Source organism: Heterodontus francisci, chromosome 6 (genome assembly GCF_036365525.1).
Source record: "Heterodontus francisci isolate sHetFra1 chromosome 6, sHetFra1.hap1, whole genome shotgun sequence".
In the NCBI taxonomy this organism is placed as follows: Eukaryota; Metazoa; Chordata; class Chondrichthyes; order Heterodontiformes; family Heterodontidae; genus Heterodontus; species Heterodontus francisci.
The window spans coordinates 93865415-93886432 of NC_090376.1; the positions used below are offsets into that span (position 1 = coordinate 93865415).

A 21018-nucleotide genomic window follows, 5' to 3' on the forward strand; every position below is an offset into this window, starting at 1 on the left:
TCACTATTTTCTAATATGATGGGGCCTTTCCAGAATCTAGGGAATTTTGGAAAATTACAACCAATGCATCTACTATCACTGCAGCTACTTCTTTTAAGATGGCCTAGGATGCAGGCCATCAGGTCATGGGGACTTGTCAGCCTTTAGTTCTAATAGTTTTCTCAGTCCCCTTTCCTTGGTGATTGTGACTGTTTTAAGTTCCTCCCTCCCTTTCACCTCTTGATTTACAAGTATTTCTGGAATGTTATTTGAGTCTTCTCCAGTGAAGGCAGACACAATATCTGTTCAGCGCTTCTGGCATTTCCTTATTTCCCATTATTAATTCCCCAGACTCACTCCCTCGAGGACCAATGCTCACTTTAGTTACTCTTCTCCTTTTTAAATAGGCTGAGTTTGCTGACAATGCTACCACTAGGTGGCGCTGCAGTGGCACATGCACAAATGCAGCATGTGCCACTAAAATGTCACAGTCTGCGACTTCAGGCAGCTGCCAGGACTAAAGATGGCGCTGCTCAAATAATCACACGAAGGCAACCTAACCTAAACACATGGCAGCACACAATTGGGGGGGGGGGGGGCGGGAGAAAGAGAGCGAGCGAGCGGGTGAAAGAGCGGAGTGGCTGGAGAGAACAGCAAAGCTTGACGCATGCGTGAATACCCGTTGGCCGAAAGAGCGTAGCGGCCGGAGAGAGCAGTGAGGGTGGGGGGGGGGGGAAAAAGAGAAGCGGGGGAGGAGCGGAGCTTGCCACATGCGTGAATACCCATTGGCGTTGCATTACTGTATGTGTAAAGCACATGCAGAGGCCGACCAGGCGCGTTGCCCAAAGATGCACACGTCACGCGATGACGACATCGGCCACTATGCTAAATACTTGTAGAAACGAGACGTATTGAGGCCATCTTGGTTTCTCTGTGGGTCAGGTTTTGGCAACTTGTCACCTCTGGGATATTTATAGGGGCAGTGGTGAGCTGGGGCCTCCCTTGTCATACAGGTTCACTTTGGCTGGCAGAGATCCTTAAGGCTAGAGTGGAGTAAGTTTGTAGAATGGAGCCCACATGTCTCCTGCTGCTTCAGCAGCTGCAAGGCCAGCCTGTCTATCGCAGACTCAATACCACCTACTTGGCCTGCTTCCAGCACAGCATGTGTGCCTCGCTGTTCAGACTCGCTTAGTTCTAGCGGTCAGAAGGCGAACCTGCAATTGTGGTGTAACCTTGGACAACTTCACAACAAACAAAGCAGTTATGGACAAACTATGAGAAAATTATGATACACAGTCTATTTGAATACGGGGCTTTAGAACATGTAATGGGAGGTTACCAGAAAATTTAACAGCTTTGTGTGCATTAAGATTCAGGCAAATGAGCTAGTCACATATGGGACTGGATTCTATGAGCCCACCGCCAAGCAGAAAGAAGCACAGCAGCTGTTTAGCATGCCCAGGTCGGGCCGTCCCCTCCCCCCAATCACGTGGAGTGGGCGGGCTGAACAATGTTGTGAATGGCATCAGCTGACAAGTCAGCAGGTGCTGGTGCCATATTTAAATGGCAGCCAGCCCTGCATTCATCCTCATTCACCAGCAGTGAAGTGTAAAGAGCCCCAGCTGCCAAACAACCACCTCTGCAAGGCACCAGAGATGGCAGAGGTGCGAGGAAGGGTGGCCCCACGGTTCAGCGATGCCTCCCTGCTCTCTCTCCTCCAGGCTGTACGGGAAAGCCAGGAGGTCCTTTTCCCCAGTGATGGTAAGAGGAGGCCCTCTTGCCTGACCAAGGAAGACTGGATGGAGATTGCAGAGGAGGTGAGCTGCTGTGGGGTCATCCGCCGAGATTGGGTCCAGTGCTGCAGGAGGAGGAACAATCTCATGTGTATGGCAAAGTTAAGTGGTACTTTGTAGTACGACTGTTTGACCTAGGTGTCATGGGTGCCACTGCCATGTCAAAGACAGGGAGGTCAGGCGGGGAGGATTGATGCCATATGAGTGGCTGCATGTGTGAAAGAACTCACCCTCATTTGCACTTGAGCATGGCACCTACATGACAGGTTGAATCCGTATGACAGAGTTTTCTCCACCTTTTGTTGTAGCGCCCGTTGTGACATGCGTCATTTTGTTGTTTGGTAATGTTCAGCATCTGCATCCTTGTTCTTCCAGGCGAAGAGGGCGCATAATGTGAGGGAATCCTCCAGGACAGGTGGAGGCGTGTCAGACATCAAACAGCTATCACAGGCTGAGGAGGAGGCCCTAGAGGTAGGTGGCAGCCCTCGAGGTAGATGGCAGCCAGAGAGGACGTGCTGTTTCGGACGTGGAGCTTGGGGTCCCGGGGTGAACATACATTTATTTGATAAACACAATCATTACTCAAAATATTTCATTTTTGGACACAGTGCGGTCATATTCATCACATATACACCATTAAATCTAAAACGGTGCTCTTCACATTGTATCTTGCAGGGCAACGCTCAGAGTCGGCATTGCAGGCCCTGGAGATTTCCAGCACCTCTGAGGAACAGACAACCTCAGGAGGATGTAGTGTCCAATGACACTCCCGCACTTTCCACCAGCACAGATACATTCACCTCGGCGGGAATCCGATCAGCTTTAGAGTTTCGGTCACAAGCTGGAGAGTACCACACATGCAGCCGAACATCCGGCTGAGGCCGAGAAAGGCAAGGCCTCTGACAGTTGGAGGACTGTTTGTGGCCAAACCCATGCTTAGCCCAGGGTTGATGATCCTTTGGTGTCGACAGCACAGGGCATGCTGGAGTTGCAGGGAGAGGTAAGGCAACATCTGGCAGAGATGCCATTGGCCATGCGCAGCCTTGAGCTAACAATGGGTGTGGGAGCAGTTTTGCTGAGTCTTTGCTTCTATAACTGTTGTTTGAGTAAGTAGATTAATATAATCCTGGTGAATACATATATTCTTTCATATATGAGCTAAAGTATAGCCACATATTGATACAAAATGGAGTTTTCGACCGAGGCACTGTGGGACAGATGGAGCTCACAGTTGGAGCTTGGTCCAGCATGACACAGATAACGAGAGGGGGCCCCTCTTATCAGTGTAACTGCAGACTGCACGACACCTTCAGGAATGCAGGCCCAATTAAAAGTGACAGTTGGGAGACTTCAGGATAATGGATGGGACCTGAGCTCATCAATTGATGATCAGGGCCGGCATGAGCTGATCATGTTGCCACATGATGCCTAATGAGTAATTTAATTGGTACAATGTGTAATGTATGTAATCAATAACCATTCTGATTGGATTATGTCCAGCCGGGATGGGCTGAGTAACTGTATATCCGTTGTGGATTTCCTTTGTTCTAGAGAGTAGCACTGGACCGCTTTTAGGTAAGGTGTGCTCTCCATGATATCATGAATAAAGTGTTTATTCTCAAAGTCTGAGTCCGGAGAATTTGTTCAACAATTTGGCATAATCTGGATTTCTCCAACAGTGGGGGAGTCCATCCAGGCCAGGACAGCGGCCATGTCCCAGGCATATAAGTGCATGGCTTCCTTCTTGGACAGGATGGCGACCCTCATGGAGAGCCACATTCCACAGATGCGCACAGACCTACAAACCCTCGCCTCGGCCATGAGCTGGACGCAGCAGTGGCTAGGCGAGAGGGGGACCAGGGGCCTGGAGAGTGTCTCTGCAACTGGTCCTTCGCAGGAGAGCAGCGAGGTTCCTATGAGCCTCGAGAGGGTGGAGGTGAGCCAGCGCTCCATATCTGGGGTTCCCCCTCAGGGTGATTCCAATATGGACACTGGCTCCTCAATCCATCCTCCGGTGAGTCCAGCTCCAGCAGCCACGACATCTAAGGACAGCCCTGCACTGGTGCAGGAGGCCCTCAGGCACCTGGGACCCTCCAGGCCTCGTGCACCCAGAGGACGACCGCCCAAGTCATCCAAAGTCAAAGGGGATCCTGATCAGCAGCCTGCCTCCAATCAAGCCTCCCTCCCACCCCCAACAAAACTTTATCAACTTTAAACTTTACCCCTTCTCACCACCCCCTAGACCAATGAAATTAGTTTTATCCCGCCCCCGCCCCCCCCAACCCCACTTCCCACACTGAGAAATTTACCTGCTTCCCCCTCCATCATTGTTCTGCCTTAGAACACCGGACGGAGATCCAAAGGCTTGGGAGTGTCGGCCCACAGCACCAATATGGCACCAGAACAGATGGCAGGTGCAGGTACATAATTAATTCATTTATTCTACTAAATGAACATTTAAATTTTGGTCCCGTCACCGAGTGGCAGGGGGGGCCGCTGCAAAGCCTCGCCACCACCAGCAATATCAGGCCAGGCCTTCCTGTCAGGGTAGAGAGTGATGTGAATTGGTGCTTCAGCTAAGTTCTAGCATCCACCTATATGGTATGGCATGACATTGCCCATCTTAGCTGCGAATAAGAGCTGGGCAGCATGACCAATCATATTATTACCCTTGGCTGGATTGGACCACAGGCAACATGACCTTAAACCTCCTACCACTTGTGGCCCCCACCCCACACAAAGGAGTCATGGACCATTGTTTCCCGCGCTCCCCCAAACAGCACTGGCTGAAGGCAGGGTCAGCCCCCTTCACCCCCTTGCCCCCAAACGTTAACGGGCGCAGAGTGGCCCCCTTTATGGAAGAAGGGTACAGGGTTCCTCCCTTCATGAATGCTGAGTTAAGACCCCTCTTATTGCAGCCACCAACCCACCTTCACAGGCTCTGAGGACTGACGCTTTGGTGCCACCGGCTTTTCTCCGACTTGAAATTGAAGGCACGTGAGTGCCGCATGTTCAGTTGAAGATCGTGACCTGCTGGCTGAATTGCAGCGGCATACATATTAATGCATGGTAAGCAGGGGATCGAGCTGGGCCCTGCCAGCTTCGAGGTCCTTGGTGGGCCTCAATTGGAGCCATCTTCAGGCACCCCCCTGCCACGGATCTCAACATCAAGGGCTGCTTAAAATCCAGCCTATGATATGCACTTAGTGACAATGATTTCTACATTTTATTGGAAATACAGTAAATATTGAATGGCCAAAGATATTAAGACTCATTCAGTAATATTGCAATTGTAACCTCACTATTTCAATATTTACCAATTTACTGTAGAAAAGTCTGTAGAATCAAGGTATATGGAAATCAAGTGATGGCAGTAATTATGTAAGCAGCTGCTAGTATTGAATAGGTTCCTGTGACATGGGGAAAATAAGGATGTACATTGCAGAATTATTGGTTAAATCTAATTAGTAGAACTTCAGAGCTTCTACCCACTATAGATTCAGTACAAATAGAAGGAGCTTTAACTCACCTTAAATTCTTTCTCAATATTGGCCAGCACGTTGAGCTCATTACTGAGCTCCAGAGCTGTAAGTACTGGATCCTCACTGGAGAGTGACAAGTAGGCAGGGTTTGCCAAACCTCTGTAGGCATTAATTCGAGATCTAGAGTGGCTGAAAGAGTCATTCAACTGATTCTCAGTACACACCTTGCATTTGCAAAAATAGTCGTGGGGCCGGTCAATACGGGCCCCCCTTCTCAATAAGATGTGAACTATTTCATATTCTTGGCAATGAGCTGCCAGGATGATTGGAGTGATATCATGGGAAAACCTGGTACCATCTTCATCATAGGCATAGAAATCATTGTACTCTGGTTTATATTGCTCTGGACTCAGAGCCAGTGTGTTTTTGGCAGCAAACAAATGATGATTCAAGATGGCCTCCACGATTCGCACATATCCCTTACTGATGGCCAATAACAAACCATCCCCAACACGTGAAAGGTTATCAATCTTCAACAGAAGCTCTATGACCTCCAAATGCTCATTTGCTACAGACAATTGCAATGCATTCTGACCCATATAATCAACACAATTCACATTAAGTGTTTCCGATTCCTCCAGCATCCGTCTGATCACAGGAACATTGCCATATTCAGCTGCATCTAGAAATCTTTCTTCTTCAGGAGTTAGGTTTGTGGACCTATCGTTAAACATGTAGGCTGGCCCTCGGAATGCCTGTCGTCTTCCTTTTTGCACTGTCTGCCGTCGTGGTCTATCCCCATTGAAACGACTGCTAAATAGGAGGGGAGAAACATTAGTTAGAGCAGAATGACCTTTTGCATCAAGTTCACTTAACATTCCTAATTAATCAAAAATTTCAAATTCTTTAACTCACATTTCTGTGAAATTTTAGTAACACAAGGTGAAAGAGATATTGAGATTGGCAGTTCATTAACAAAGAATGCCCACATTACTGCCGCTGAATTATTATAAGTTTTGTATTATTTTTATTGACGTCTTACAACCTTAGTCATTTTTATGTATTAAAAATGCTTACATGAAGTATTTTTGTCAACAATGTCATAAGACTTAGAATATTAGGACAACCAATTAATCAAATTTCTGGCCAGTTCTAAATTATGTAGTGTAACTCTTCCATCAATTCACAAAATAGAACAATGAAACTGCACAATTTTCATTAACAATTCATTGGCTAGGTCATATATGAATTAAACTACACCAAACCTTTCCATGCAATAGATCATATATTATTTTCACAAAGCCATATTTTTTAGTCCTAATATGACTTCCCTGAACATGATGTGAAAGAACTTACCACCTCATTCCCACCATTGCAGTGTGGGCAACTCCAGTTTGTCAGGGTCCTCTGAATGAGCAGCCCAAGCAGATGCCCTCAGAGGGCACACAGTTGATTGATATTTAAGTTGGGGTCCTATGACATCAATAGGACCGAGCTGCTGTGCTTACTTTGCCCAGTATGAGCTGGCGGTTAGACCAAAGAGAAGCTAAAATGTAAGTTTCACTACTTTTGTGGAGCTGCAGGGAGCAGGAACATTCCCCCAGGGCTCCACAAAATCAGCCTCACCCTCTTGTCATGACCAACGTTGGAGGAATGCACGGTCTTTCTCCGGTTCCACCACTCCACTGGTCACAATATATATTTAAATGTTTAACCTAGTTACCGATGCAGCCAATTATATACTTTACAAGAAATGCTGGAACCACTCAGCAGGTCTGGCAGCATCTGTGGAAAGAGAAGCAGAGTTAACGTTTCGGGTCAGTGACCCGGATGAAGGGACACTGACCCGAAACGTTAACTCTGCTTCTCTTTCCACAGATGCTGCCAGACCTGCTAAGTGGTTCCAGCATTTCTTGTTTTTATTTCAGATTTCCAGCATCCGCAGTATTTTGCTTTTATATACTTTATCTATGTTAGTTTCAGAATAAAAATCCGCCAACCAGGTCTCTTTAATAAACAAAAAAATTATTGGTTTATTATAAAACAAGACTTATTCAATAAAGATGCAAAGCTTATGAACACAGTCTGAAATATGGAAGTATAAATATCTACCCTTCTAAAACAACGTAATACACACCGGTTAAAGATAAAAGAACGAAAAATGAAAAAATTGGCTCTGCAGAGATCAACTTTTTAAAAATATATAATTTGCCAGGTTATTGTCAATTCTTGAAGAAAAAGGATAAGATATGGAATGTTCCAGATGGCCTTTGGTCTGGCGTCCATGTGCACAGACAGTTGTCTTTCTGGAGCAGTTCTGTTCAGGAGACGTCGAGGAGTAGTCTTGCAGGCTTTTCGGGACAATTACTGCGTGAGTAGTTTCAGCTATCACACTGGATTTGCAGAAGATCTTTTGAAACAGGTGGAAAAGGATGAGTTGGGTGGCTTCGTTCTTAGCAGGTTATACACCAACTGAACATTTAAACAGTCCACGGCCAAATCAGAAAGCCAATACTCCTGACAACCAAAAACTTAGACATGCAAATTCTCTGTAAACAACTCCAAAAGCCAGCAAGGCTCCTTATGTGTATTTAGCCCTTCGTTGGATTTTTAAAAAAACACTTATTGGAAGAGACAAAGTGTTCTTCCAATAACCTTTTTAAAAAAAAAACAAATCCAGGCATCTTCTCAGTCTTTCAAATGAAAGAATGTTCACAATCTTTTAAACACAAATCTTCTAAAAAAAAATAATAATGGAAGCACCTTCATGGCACTTAAGACTGGAGCCTACTCCACAGACCTATTACCTTCTGCTCTGGAGGTCTTCAGAGCCAACCAATATTATTGTGGCCTGGATGTCTGTGCTCCCCTGGGCACTCAATTTCCATCCACAGCCCACTGGCCCGATCCTAATGAGTCCTTGCCCTCAAAATGGACTGGGCCTCCCGCTGGCACTATTCATTGGCCAGCCATGACATTCCTCCAGTCAGCTGCCCAAAGTTCACTCATGGGAATGTGTTAAACACGAAACCCTTCCCATTGACAAGTTCAAAGCCATTCCTGAAAAAAAATGTTTCTATACATAACACTGCCATGTGCTGCTAAAAAGCAATCTGGAACCACCTGAAATAATTTTTTTTGTCTTGCATGAACCCTGACTCAGTCGCTGGAGACTAGCACCAGCAACTAATTAATAATTCAGTGAAAATGAATGAATGAAATTTCCGTCAACTTTCCTTTCGGATTCTAGTTGGCCCAGTGTGTATATGTATCCCACTATTGTGCTAATCTAGCCAATAGTTCTCATGGCAGGCAACATCTTAAATTAAAGATATGGTAACAATTTACTTGGTTAGTTTGATTGTTTTTGATATTTAAATTAAAAGAGGTATTTGATTCCAGACAGTTCGTTGAAAGATGCTGCTCCTTTGTACTTTAAAAGACAAATGCGTCCATTCTTCATGTTAATTAAATGTCCATGCTCAATAACAAGTAAAAAGATTTAGGAGGGTTAATAACAGCTGCCAGAAGTCATGCTTCATCTGTCTTTGGGATGAGAGGTTAAACCAAAGGGGCAATTTTATGTTCTCCCCACAGTGGGTTTGGAGGCAGGGAAAGCATATAATCAGGTGGGACGGTGGCGGGGGAGGGGGTGGTCCCTGCCACCTTCCCGCCTACACCAAAATTAAGCCACCAATTGAGGCCCATAACTGGGCAATTAATGCCCAATGAAGGGCCTCATCCCACAACTGCCATGATTAGCGGAGCTGCAGGCGGCCCTGTCGCCACATGGGTTGCACAGCAGGAGAAACTGTGTGGGCTGCTTTCCGGCTCCGGGGTTGGTCGGTGGGGGGTGGGGGGTGGGGGATGTGGTGGGTGCCTCTCGTTAAAAAGAACTTAGTGCCTGAATGAGGGACCCTACATCAGGAGGGGAGGGGAGGGGGGGGGGGGGGGGGGGGGACCCGCAGAGAGCCACCCCTCCTGCATTTGCTGCCAATGCCCTACACCGCACCCCCCCCCCCCCCACCAACCACTTCCTCCACAGTGGAGCTGCTCAATGAAAAAGAGTTGCCGGCCAGACTTCCATTGCCAGGGTCCTTGATCCCATGGAAGGCCCGCAGCTGTCCGCTTAAGTACCTAATTGGCAGTAGGTTGGGCACCCTTCTACAGAGAGGTGATGATGGCGGTAAAACTGAGAACTCCACAAGATCTCCATCACCAGCATAAAATCCCAGACCAAGTTTCCATCTGTCTTCTCAAGAAGAGCAGAGGAATTCTCCCAAATGTCCTGGTCAATATTTATCCCTCAACCTACATCCCTAAAACAGAATATCTAGTCATTATTACATTGCTGTGCACTAATTGGCTGCCTTTCTTAAATTACAACAATGACTCCATTTCAAGAATATTTCTAAAGAGTTTAGAATCAATGCACATGAAAAACACTATGAACTAAATTTTACAGACCCGATGTCAGGGGGCCAGAAAATGCCTCGGGAGAGGCCCGCCACGGACCTTGAAGCCAGGAAGGCCCCGCCCCATATTGACAGTGGCGGTGAGGCCTCAATGGCTCCCCACCACTCGCAATGAGAGTCCAATTTCAATGTTAATTAATGTAAATAAATTAATTGACCATCACGCTCCCGCCGTCTGTCCCAGAGCGATATTGGTGCTGGTGGCCAGCACTCACACCTTCAGTACCCCATCTGGGGATCTGAGGCGGAACAATGGTGGGGAGGGGGGGAGCAGGTAAGTTTTCCAGTGTGGTGGGGTAAGGGGGGGGGGGGGTGCGGGGTGCTGTCAGTCATTTCATTGGTGCAGGGGATGGTGGAAAGGGGTAAAGTTTGAAGTTTATGATCTATGTGGGGGAAGGTCAGGTGCACAAGCTATGTATTTTTCGTGGGAAAGAGGGCAAGGAATTAAATGTATGGTTGTTGGGGGGAAGGGGTGGAAGAGGGGCAAGATCAATTTAATTCTTTTAAAGCCATTCTCCTTTGAATATTTAAATGTAACGCTAGGGCTCAAAGCCCTTTAAAAATGGTGTCTATGCCTGCACCAAGACTGCTGACGCCATTGCCGGGGCAGACAGCCCACCCCCTCCATGTTATCGGGGTGGGCTGTCCGCCCTGGCCATTTAAATGAGCCACCATGCTTGTGGCGGCTCCGCAACATGTGGTCCCGCCCATTGTTTTGGTGGCGGACACAAATTCCAGCCCAATACAAACGCTTTCTCTGTTTAAAACACAATCCACCCTTACATGATGTGTTAACTCAGAGAAGCCATGGCAATTAATACAATTTAACCCAAACTACTAAAGACAGGAAATGAATGTGTTTTGAGTGGGCACTATTGGTACTATTATCAAATTGAAACTATTGCAAACTGCGATGCTGGAATGTTCTTCCATTTCTAATGTTACTGCATTTCAGAATCTGAGAATTGAATTGATATGGGGCCTGATAATCAGGCAGAGGCAAGAAGCGGTCAGGTGACGTGGGGAGTGTTGGCGGGCAACTAACACAGAGGGCTGGATTTTGAGCAGCCGTCGATGTCGAGATCCGTGGCAGGGGAAGCCTGAAGACGGCCCTGGATGAGGCCCACCAGGGACCTAGACGCTGGCAGAGCCTGGCCCGATCCTCCCAGCGGTGGAGAGACATCGTGGCGGCCTCCCCCAGCAACAGGACCACAATCACCATATTCAAATGAAAGAAATTTATGCATTTACATATACTTGCCTCAGATCTAGAGGGCCCACCATGATCTTCGGATCCCTGTCCGGGGAAACAAGGTGCTACACTGGTGGGGAGGGGGAAAAGGAGGTACGTTTATCAGTGCGGGAGTCGGGGGACAGGGTCAAACAAACGTCAAGGGTGTAGGGGATGGTGGGAAGGGTTGTACATTAAACCTTGTGCATTTTGCGGGAAGGTCAGATGTTAAGGTTAATGTTTTGGGAACGGAAAGGGCAAATAGTTAAATGTAATTGTTATTGGGGGTGGAAGGGGGCAAAAGAAACCTATTTATTTAATTTTATTGAATATGTTATTAAATATTTAAATAAGCCAGCAGGGCTGACTGCCCTTTAAAATGGCATCAGGCAGCTGACAGCATTGCCGGGGACTGACTGCCGGCCCCCTCCACGTGATTCGGGGATCAAGGAGAACGAAGGCTACACACAGATTGAATGATGCTTCCCTGGACTACTGTTGGATGCAGGAAGGGGGAGGAAGGAGTTTCTCTATCCTAGTAATGGAACAAAAGCTGCTGTCACAACAAAGAATGTGAGATTGAGCTGCTCCACGAGGCGAACAGCAGGGGCGCGATTATGTTGCCTTGGATCCAGTGCCTGAAGCGTTTTAGTGACTCAACCAGGTCAGGAAAGGTTAACAAAGTTACAGATTCACCTACATCCTCACCGTACCTTTCACCCTGTCTTGCTATGCAATCTCCATTCACATCACTCCTCACATCCACTTAAGTTTCAGCAGCACCCATTGTTCCTTCGATGCACTCTCACTCATCTTCCACCATCCACCACTCAACTCACCCCAATTCTTATATAATGTGCTACCACTCCGTCAGCTCCCTGCAATTCTGAATACACAACCTCAAATAATTGCAAGTGCCAGTTGTGATGCATCTGCCTAATAGTCACTCTCACTGAATGCATTGCATACACATCTGCTTTACAGCCATTCATAAATCTGTCATGCCTGCTTTCAGAAGAGAGTACAAGATAAAGGGAAAGGGAGAGACTGGAGGTGGAGTCCCATAGATCATGGATCACAATACCGAGTAGGGGGCTTTGGATAAAAGTGGCATAACAAAAACAACAATAACATATTTATATAGCACCTTTATAATAAAATGTCTCGAGGTGCTTCGCAAGAGCATTATTAAACAAAATATGACACCAAGCCACATATGGCGGCGATATTAGGTCAGATAACCAAGAGCTTGGTCAAAGAGGTAGGTTTTAAAGAGTGTTTTGAAGGACAGAAAACTGATTGGAGGGATTCAAACATGGAGCTCAGGGAAAGATGGGCACAGATTTGGGAGATGACAACACGCTCAAGGACTTTGGAGAGGAAAGGGAGGTTGGAGATAGGGCAGTAGTTTGCAAAGACAGTGGGGAAAAGGGTTAGTTTTTCGAGGAGAGGGTTGATGATGGCAGATTTAAAGGATAGAAGTTCAACACTTGAAGAGGGGAAATTGAGTGGTCAGCAGTTTAGTGGGAATAGAGTTGACAGAGCAGGAGGTGGATGTCATGGACAAGATGAGCTTGGAGAAGGTATGAAGGGAAGTAGGAGAGAAAGATTAGAGTTCAGGGCTAGGGCAAGACAGAACTTTAGCGCAAGTGTGACCCAGTGGGCTAATGGAAGGGAAGGACATGGCAGAGGAACCTTAATGGATGGTCTTGATGTTAGTGTTGGAGGTGAGGTGGAGGAGACAGGGGAGATGAACTTTAAAAGATGGTTTGCATATCAGCATCCTTGACCATTGGAGATGGAGACACTGGGACGTCATTGCCACAGAGGCAGAATTAAATAACTCCAGCCCACATTTCCTACAAGATAGTCAATTTGATTACTTTAGAACCAAATAACGTTTGATCACCTTAATCATGCATAGTGTTATGACCAAGGCAGGAGAAATGCACTGTTAATTCAGTCCCACTTCTCCACGGCTCACAGCAATACATTTTTCCCACCTACCGAAGAATCGCCAATTGGAGTCTATTTTCGCCCCCCCAGAATCAAGCACAGCAACCAGGTTTCTTTAAACACCACTAACTATTTATTAATGAGATAAATCTATATATATGAAATGTTAACAAGGGAAAAAAGGATTCTGGTTTACAGCTGTTTCATATGAATAAAAGGAATAATAAAATAATTCAGTCTGTCATGTTCTGGTAGGAAAATCTTCGGTTGAGTGAAGTGTCCCAGAGTCAAATAGTCGGATGCCACTTGAAGTCTCTCCAGGCGAGGTTGATGAACAGTCTGTGATGGGTAGGCGTTCAAGGCAATTCAACTACAGCGGGCATCACAAGTCTTTCAGCAGGAGTACAGCAACATATCTACTTAGAACTGACAGCAGCAGTATAACAGAAGATTTCTTCAGGTTCCAGGATTTCCCAAAACACAAGAGGCAAGAGGAACCATGTTGGATGCAGGAATTCTTGAGAGAGGAGGCAATAGGAATCTGCCATCTTTCAAATATGGGATTTATTTTCAAGAGATGCAGGTTTCCTTTACAGAGAGAGATCTTTTTCTCTAGTTTCCAGGCAGGTCAGGACTAAGTTTCAAATGCCCCGCTCTTTGTCCAACTTACTGGATTTTAAAAGGGTCCAAAGTTAAAGTAAACCTTCCTGAGCTGATCACATGACGAGACAGTCTCCCCCGTCATTCAAAAGTGTTGCTCCGAGGAGGTCAGAACCCCTGGCTGGCTTCCTTGAAACTGCATGCTTTCCTATTATTATATACAAAGTCAACATCCAAAAATTTCAGTGATTTGCAGGTGTCCATGTCCACTGAAAATCCTTTTTTCAGTCTTTTAAAACACACAATTTTAAAATTTTAGTACAAAAATAAAACCCTTCTAACAAGAGTTACAACATTTGCACATCCCATGACGAAGTCATATGTTTCTTCTCTCCTCCAGGGCCATTACGCAAAGTACAGCAGCCCCTGTCCAGAGATTATGATGATTCCTCAGAAGAATTCATTCCTTCAGAGGGTGCACAGTCACAGCACACATCAACTAGCAGATGCCAGCACTTTGATGGGTCCTGTTAGACAATTAGTTAAGTTCTCACCTGTTGAATTACAGAATTGTTAGTGTAGAAGGAGGCCATTCGGCCCATCGTGTCCACACCAGCTCTCCGAAAGAACAATTCACTCAATTCCATTCCCCCGCCTTCTCCCCGTAACCCTGTACATTCTTCCTTTTCATAAAACAGACTAATTCCCTTTTGAATGCTTCAATTGAACCTGCCTCCACCACATTCACAGGCTGTGCATTTCAGACTTTAACTATTCTCTGCATGAAAGTTTTCCTCATGTCACTTTTGCTTTTCTTACCAAATACTTTAAATCTGTGCCCTCCTGTTCCCAATCCTTTCACGAGTGGGAACAGTTAATCTGTCTAGTCAGTCCAGAGCCCTCATGATTTTGAATACCTCTATCAAATCACCTCTCAGCCTTCTCTTCTCCAAGGAAGAAGTCCTAACTTCTCCAATCTATCTTCATAACTGAAGTTCTTCATCCCTGGAACCATTCTCGTGAATCTTTTCTGCACTCTCTCCAATGCCCTCGACTTTCCTGAAGTGGTGTGCAGAACTGGACGCAGTACTCCAGTTGAGGCCAAACTAGTGTCTTATACAAGTTCAACATAATTTCCTTGCTCCTGTACTCTATGCCCCTATTAATAAAGCCCAGGATACTGTATGCTTTATTAACTGCGCTCTCAACTTGTCCTGCCACCTTCAATGACATATGCACATATACACCCAGGTCCCTCTGCTCCTGCATCCCCTTTAGAATTGTACCCTTTATTTTATATTGTCTCTCCATGTTCTTCCTACCAAAATAAATGACTTCACATTTCTCTGCATTGAACTTCATGCCCATTCCACCAACTTTTCTGCTTTCCTTATGTCCTTTTGGAGTTCTACACTATCCTCCTCACAGTTCACAATGCTTCCAAATTCCGTATCATCTGCAAACTTTGAAATTGTGCCCTGTACACCAAGGTAGGTCATTAATATAGATCAGGAAGGGTCCCAATACTGACCCCTGGAGAAATTCACTACAAACCTTCCATCAGCCTGAAAAACATCCATTAACTACTTCTGTTTTTTTCCTGTCACTCAGCCAATTTCATATCCATGTTGCTACTGTCCTTTTTATTCTATGAGCGACAAGTTTGCTCACAAGTCTATTGTGTGGCACTGTATTAAATGCCTTTTGAAAGTCAATGTACACCACATCACAGCATTTCCCTCATCAACCCTGTGTTACCTCCTCAAAAAACTCCAGCAAGTTAAACATGGTTTTCCCTCAAGAAATCCATGCAGGTTTCCCTTAATTAACCCACATTTGTCAAAGTGACAAAATTTTGTCCCAAATTATTTTTTCTAGAAGTTTTGCCACCACCGAAGTTAAACTGACTAGCCTGTAGTTGCTGGGTTTATCTTTGCACCCTTCTTTGAAGATGGGTGTAACGTTTGCAATTCTCCAGTCCTTTGGCACCACTCCCAAGTCTAAGGAAGACTGAAAAATTATGGCCAGTGCCTCCATGATTTCCACCCTCACTTCCCTCAGTATCCTTGGATGCATCTCATCCGGTTCTGGTGCTTTATCCACTTTAAGTACAGACAGCCTATCTAATACATCCTCTATCAATTTTAAACTATTCTAGTGTCTGAATTACCTCCTCTTTCAACATTACCAGGGAAGATGCAATCCAGGCAAAGACAGATGCAAAGTATTCATTTAATACTTTTAATACTTTTCTATAATCAGCCTAAACCTTATTATATAATGATCACTGTCCGCTAAATGCTCTCCTATTGAAATTAGATCCACTTGGCCCACCTCATTCCCAAGAACCAGCTCTAGTGGTGCCTCCTCTTGTTGGACTGGAAACATACTGCTGTAGAAAATGTTCCTGAACACAGTCTAGGAACTCTTGCCCCTCACTGCCCTTTACACTATTACTATCCCAGTCTATGTTTGGATAATTAAAGTCTGCCATTATAACTACCCTATAATTTTTGCACCTCTAATTTCCTTGCAAATTTGTTCCTCCACACCCTTCCCACTAACTGGTGGCCTATAGACAACACTGAGAGATGTAACTGCACTTTTATTTCTTCCTTAGCTCTAGCCAAATGGATTCTGTCCTCGACCCCTCTGGGACATTCTTTTTCAACACTGCAATGCTCTCCTTAATCAATATCACCACCCCTCCCCCTTTTTTCCCTTTCCTATCTTTCCTGAACACCTTGTATCCAGGAATATTTAATACCCAGTCCTGCCCTTCTTTGAGCCAGGTCTCTGTTATAGCCACATCATATTTCCACAAGGCAATCTTTGCCTCACCAATCATATTACCCACACTCTGCATTCACATAAATGCAGATTAACCCTGATTTAAACTATTACTTTCACCCTTACTCTGACCCCACATAATAACTTACTATTCCCTACTCTGGTGCTATCTATCTCCCCCAATATTCTGCGCATCTTAGTATTCCTCTGATATTTGCTCCGAGCTCCCACACTCCTGACAAGTTACCAGTTTTACTTCTCTTATCTGAGCTCCCTCTCAGGTCCTCATCCTCCTGCCAATCCAGTTTAAACCCTCCTCAACAGCACTAGCAAATCTCCCTGCGAGGATATTAATCCCAGTCCTGCTCAGATGCAACCCGTTTTTCTTGTACAGGTCTCACCTGCCCCAGAACTGGTCGCAATGCCTCAGAAATCTGATGCCCTCCCTCCTACACTAGTTCTCCAGCCAAGTGTTCAATCGCTCAATTCTCGATTCCTATGCTCACTCACAAGTGGGACTGAGAGTAATCCTGAAATTACTGCTTTTGAGGTCCTGCTTTTTAGTGTCTTTCCTAGTTCCCTAAAATGTGCTTTCAAGACCTCATCCCCCTTACTACCCATGTCATTGGTGCCAAGTGGAACATGACCTCTAGTTGTTCACCCTCCCCCAGAAGAATGTTCTGTTCCGTGACATCCTTGATCTTGGCACCAAGGAGGCAACAACCATCCTGGAGTCCTGTCTACGGCCGCAGAAACAACTGTCTGTTCCCCTACCTAACAAATCCCCTTTCACTACTGCTCTTATATTCTTCTTCCTCCCGTCCTGTGCAGCAGAACCACTTGTGGTGCCACAGACCTGGCTCTGACTGCACTCCTCTGAAGAATAATTACCCTCACCAGTATCCATAATTTAAAACTGATTAGCAAGCGAGATAGTCACAGGGGACTCCTGCACTACCTTCCTGGTGGTCACCTATTCCCGATCTGCCTGCATGCTCCTCACATGTGATGTGACCACCTCCCTAAATGTGCTATCCAAGTAGTTCTCTGCCTCGCAGATGCAGCACAGCAAGTCCAGCTGCCGCTCGCGTTCCAAAACCCAGAGCTCAAACTTGTGCAGCCATTGACACTTCCTGCAGATATGTTTGTCTAGGACACATGGTTCATCCATGACTTCCTACATGCCAAAGGCTGTACATTCCACTTGGCCGAGATGCCCTGCCACACCTTAGCTTTTACAGACTATTTATTTTAAGTAGAATAGCTTACCAGTTACTCACCAACCAGCTCCTTCCACTGCATCGAAGCAAGAACCAAATACTGGAGGGCGAAAAAAGTAGAAAAAAAAAAGCACCTCCTCCCCACTTCACCGAACTCACCACTCACCAAATTCATATCTCCACACTCAGCTTGCAATCTGCACTCTGTTTGTAGGCTGCACCCAGACCTCTGTTTATACTTTTTGAAGCTGCAACTGAAGCAACCAGATTAGACTGGTCAGCTACTTAACTAATGAGCTACTCTGCAGTAGAGTCTGTTAATCCTTGCCAAAGACTGGCAAAAATTTGCTTTTCCTTCTTAACCCTACTTTATCTAAAGGGTACAGCCACAGAGTCAGTTATACAGCACAGAAACAGACCCTTCAGCCCATCATGTCTGCACTGGCCATAAAGCACCGATCTATTCTAATCCCATTTTCCAGCACCTGCCCGTAGCCTTGTATGCTATGGCATTTCAAATGCTCATCTAAATACTCCTTAAATGTTGAGGGTTCCTGTCTCTACTACCCCTTCAGACAGTGTGTTCCAGATTCCAACTACCCACTGGGTGAAAAAGTTTTTCCTCAGATCCTCTCTAAACGTCCTACCCCTTACCTTAAAGGTATGCCCCTGGTTATCGATCCCTCCGCTAAGGGAAAAAGTTTCTTCCTATTTATCCTATCAATGCCCCTCAGAATTTTGTATACCTCAATCAGGTCCCCCCTCAGTCTTCTCTGCTCTAAGGAAAACAACCCTAGCCTATCCAGTCTCACTTCATAGCTAAAATGCTCCAGCCCAGGCAACATCCTGGTGAATCCCCTCTGCACCCTCCAGTGCAATCACATCCTTCCTATAGTGCAGTGACCAGAACTGTACACTGTACTCCAGCTGTGGCCTAACTTGTATTTTATACATCTCCATCATAACTTCCCTGCTCTTATATTCTATGCCTCGGCTAATAAAGGCAAGTATCCCATATGCTTTCCTAACCACCTTATCTACCTGTGCTGCTGCCTTCAGTGATCTATGGACAAGTAAACCAAGGTCCCTCTATACCTCCTAGGGTCCTACCATCCATTGTATATGCCCTGGCCTTGTTAGTCCTCCCAAAATGCATCACCTCACACTTCTCAGGATTAAATTTCATTTGCCACTGCTCTGCCCATCTTACCAGCCCATCTATATTGTCCTATAATCTAAGGCTTTCCTCCTCACTATTTACGACACCACCAATTTTCGTGTCATCAGCGAACTTACTGATCATACCTCCTATATTCACGTCTAAATCATTAATGTACACTACAAACAACAAGGGTCCCAGCACCAATCCCTGCAGTATACCACTGGTCACAGGCTTTCAATCGCAAAAACAACCCTCGACCACCACTGTCAGCCTCCTGGCACTAAGCCAATTTTGGATCCAATTTGCCAAATTGCCCTGGATCCCATGGACTGTACCTTCTTAACCAATCTCCCATACTGAAGTCCATGTAGACTACATCAACTGCCTTACCCTCATCTACACATCTAGTCACCTCCTTGAAAAAATATATAAAGTTTGTTAGACACAATCTCCCCCTGACAAAGCCATGCTGACTATCCCTGATTAATCCCTGCCTCTCCAAGTGGAAATTAATCCTGTTCCTCAGAATTTTTTTCCAATAGTTTCCCTATCACTGATGTTAGACTCACTGGCCTGTAATTACCTGGTTTATCCCTACTACCCTTCTTAAATAATGGTACCACATTCGCTGTCCTCCAATCCTCTGGCACCTCCCCTGTGGCCAGAGAGGATTTGAAAATTTGTGTCAGAGCCCCTGCTATCTCCTCCCTTGCCTCACATAACAGCCTGGGATACATCTCATCTGGGCCTGGGAATTTATCTACTTTTAAGCCCACTAATACTTCCTCCTTTTCAATGCTAATTTGTTCAAGTAGATCACAACCCCCACTCCCTGATCTCTACACCTACATAGTCCTTTCCCATAGTGAACACAGATGAAAAGTAATCATTTAAAACCTCACCTACGTCCTCCGGTTCCACACAGATTGCCACGTTGGTCCCTAATGGGCCCTACTCTTTCCCTGGTTATCCTCTTGCCCTTATACTTATCAAATGCCTTGGGATTGTCCTTTATCTTGCCAGCCAGTGTTTTTTCATGCTCCCTCTTAGTTCTCCTAATTACTTTTTAAAAAAAAAAATACCTCTCTGCACTTTATATACTCCTCTCGGGCCTCCGCTGTTTTCAGTGCTCTGAATCTGCCATAGCCTCCTTTTTTCCTCATCCAATCCTTTATATCCCTTGACATCCAGGGTTACCTGGACTTGTTGGTCCTACCCTTCACCTCTACAGGAACATGTTGACCCTGAATTCTCACTATTTCCTTTTTGAATGACCCCCACTGGTCTGATGTAGACTTTCCTACAAGTAGCTGCTCCCAGTCCACTTTGGCCAGATCCTGCTTTATCATATTGAAATTGGCCTTCCCCCAAGTCAGTACCTTTATTTCCAGTCCACCTTTGTCCTTTTCCATAACTACCTTAAATTTTTAGAGTTATGGTCACTAACCCTGAAATGCTCCTCCACTGACACTTCTACCACTTGTCTGGCTTCATTCCCTAGGAGTAGGTCCAGTACCTCCCGTTCCCTTGTAGGACTTTCTATGTGCTGACTCAAAAAGCTCTCCTGAATGCACTTTAAGAATTCTGCTCCCTTTAAGCCTTTTGCACTAAGACTATCCCAGTAGATATTGGGGAAGTTGAAATCCCCTACTATTATTACCCTATTATTTTTACACTGCTGAGATTTGCCTACGTATCTGCTCCTCTATTTCTCCCTACATGGAGGCCTGTAGTACCCTCCCAGCCAAGTGATTTCCCCCTTTGTTTTTCTACCCATATGGCCTCATTTGAGGAACCTTCGAAGATATCATCCCTCTTTACTGCAGTAATTGACTCCTTGATCAACAGTGCAATGCCACCTCTGCTTTTACATCCTCCCCTGTCACACCTGAAGATTCCTTACCCTGGAATATTGAGCTGCCAGTCCTGCCCTTCCCTCAATCATTCATCTGTGATAGCAATATCATATTCCCATATGTTAATCAATGCCCTCAATTTATCTGCCTTACGAGTAAGACTCCTTGCGTTAAAGTAGATGCAATCCAGCCTTGCATTGTTCACTTGTGCCTTAACAGGTCTATATTTGCGCTGCCTTCCAGACTGACTCAATTTCTCTTCTATATTTGTCTGTGCATCATCCCCTACTGTACCTCCAATCTGTATCCCATCCCCCTGCCAAATTAGTTTAAACCCCCCCCCCCCCCCCCCCCACCACAACAGCACTGGCAAACCTCCCAGCAAGGATTTTGGTCCTGTTCTGGTTCAGGTGCAACCTGTCCAACTTGTACAGGTCCCACCTTCACCAGAAACAGACCCAGTGATCCAAGAAA

General features: G+C 45.6%; 1 protein-coding gene across 2 annotated transcripts in view; it reads right to left on the reverse strand.

The window, feature by feature from the left end:
• The window catches only part of LOC137371444 (short transient receptor potential channel 6-like), a 204424-nt gene that overhangs the window by 132913 nt on the left and 50493 nt on the right, over positions 1-21018 (reverse strand). Inside the window, exon 2 of one of the 2 annotated variants that reach the window (XM_068034060.1) lies at positions 5302-6064. In XM_068034060.1, the coding sequence (XP_067890161.1) occupies positions 5302-6064 (763 nt within the window). Of the gene's footprint in view, positions 1-5301; positions 6068-21018 lie in introns of both variants that reach the window. The other variant, XM_068034059.1, reaches the window with a different exon arrangement.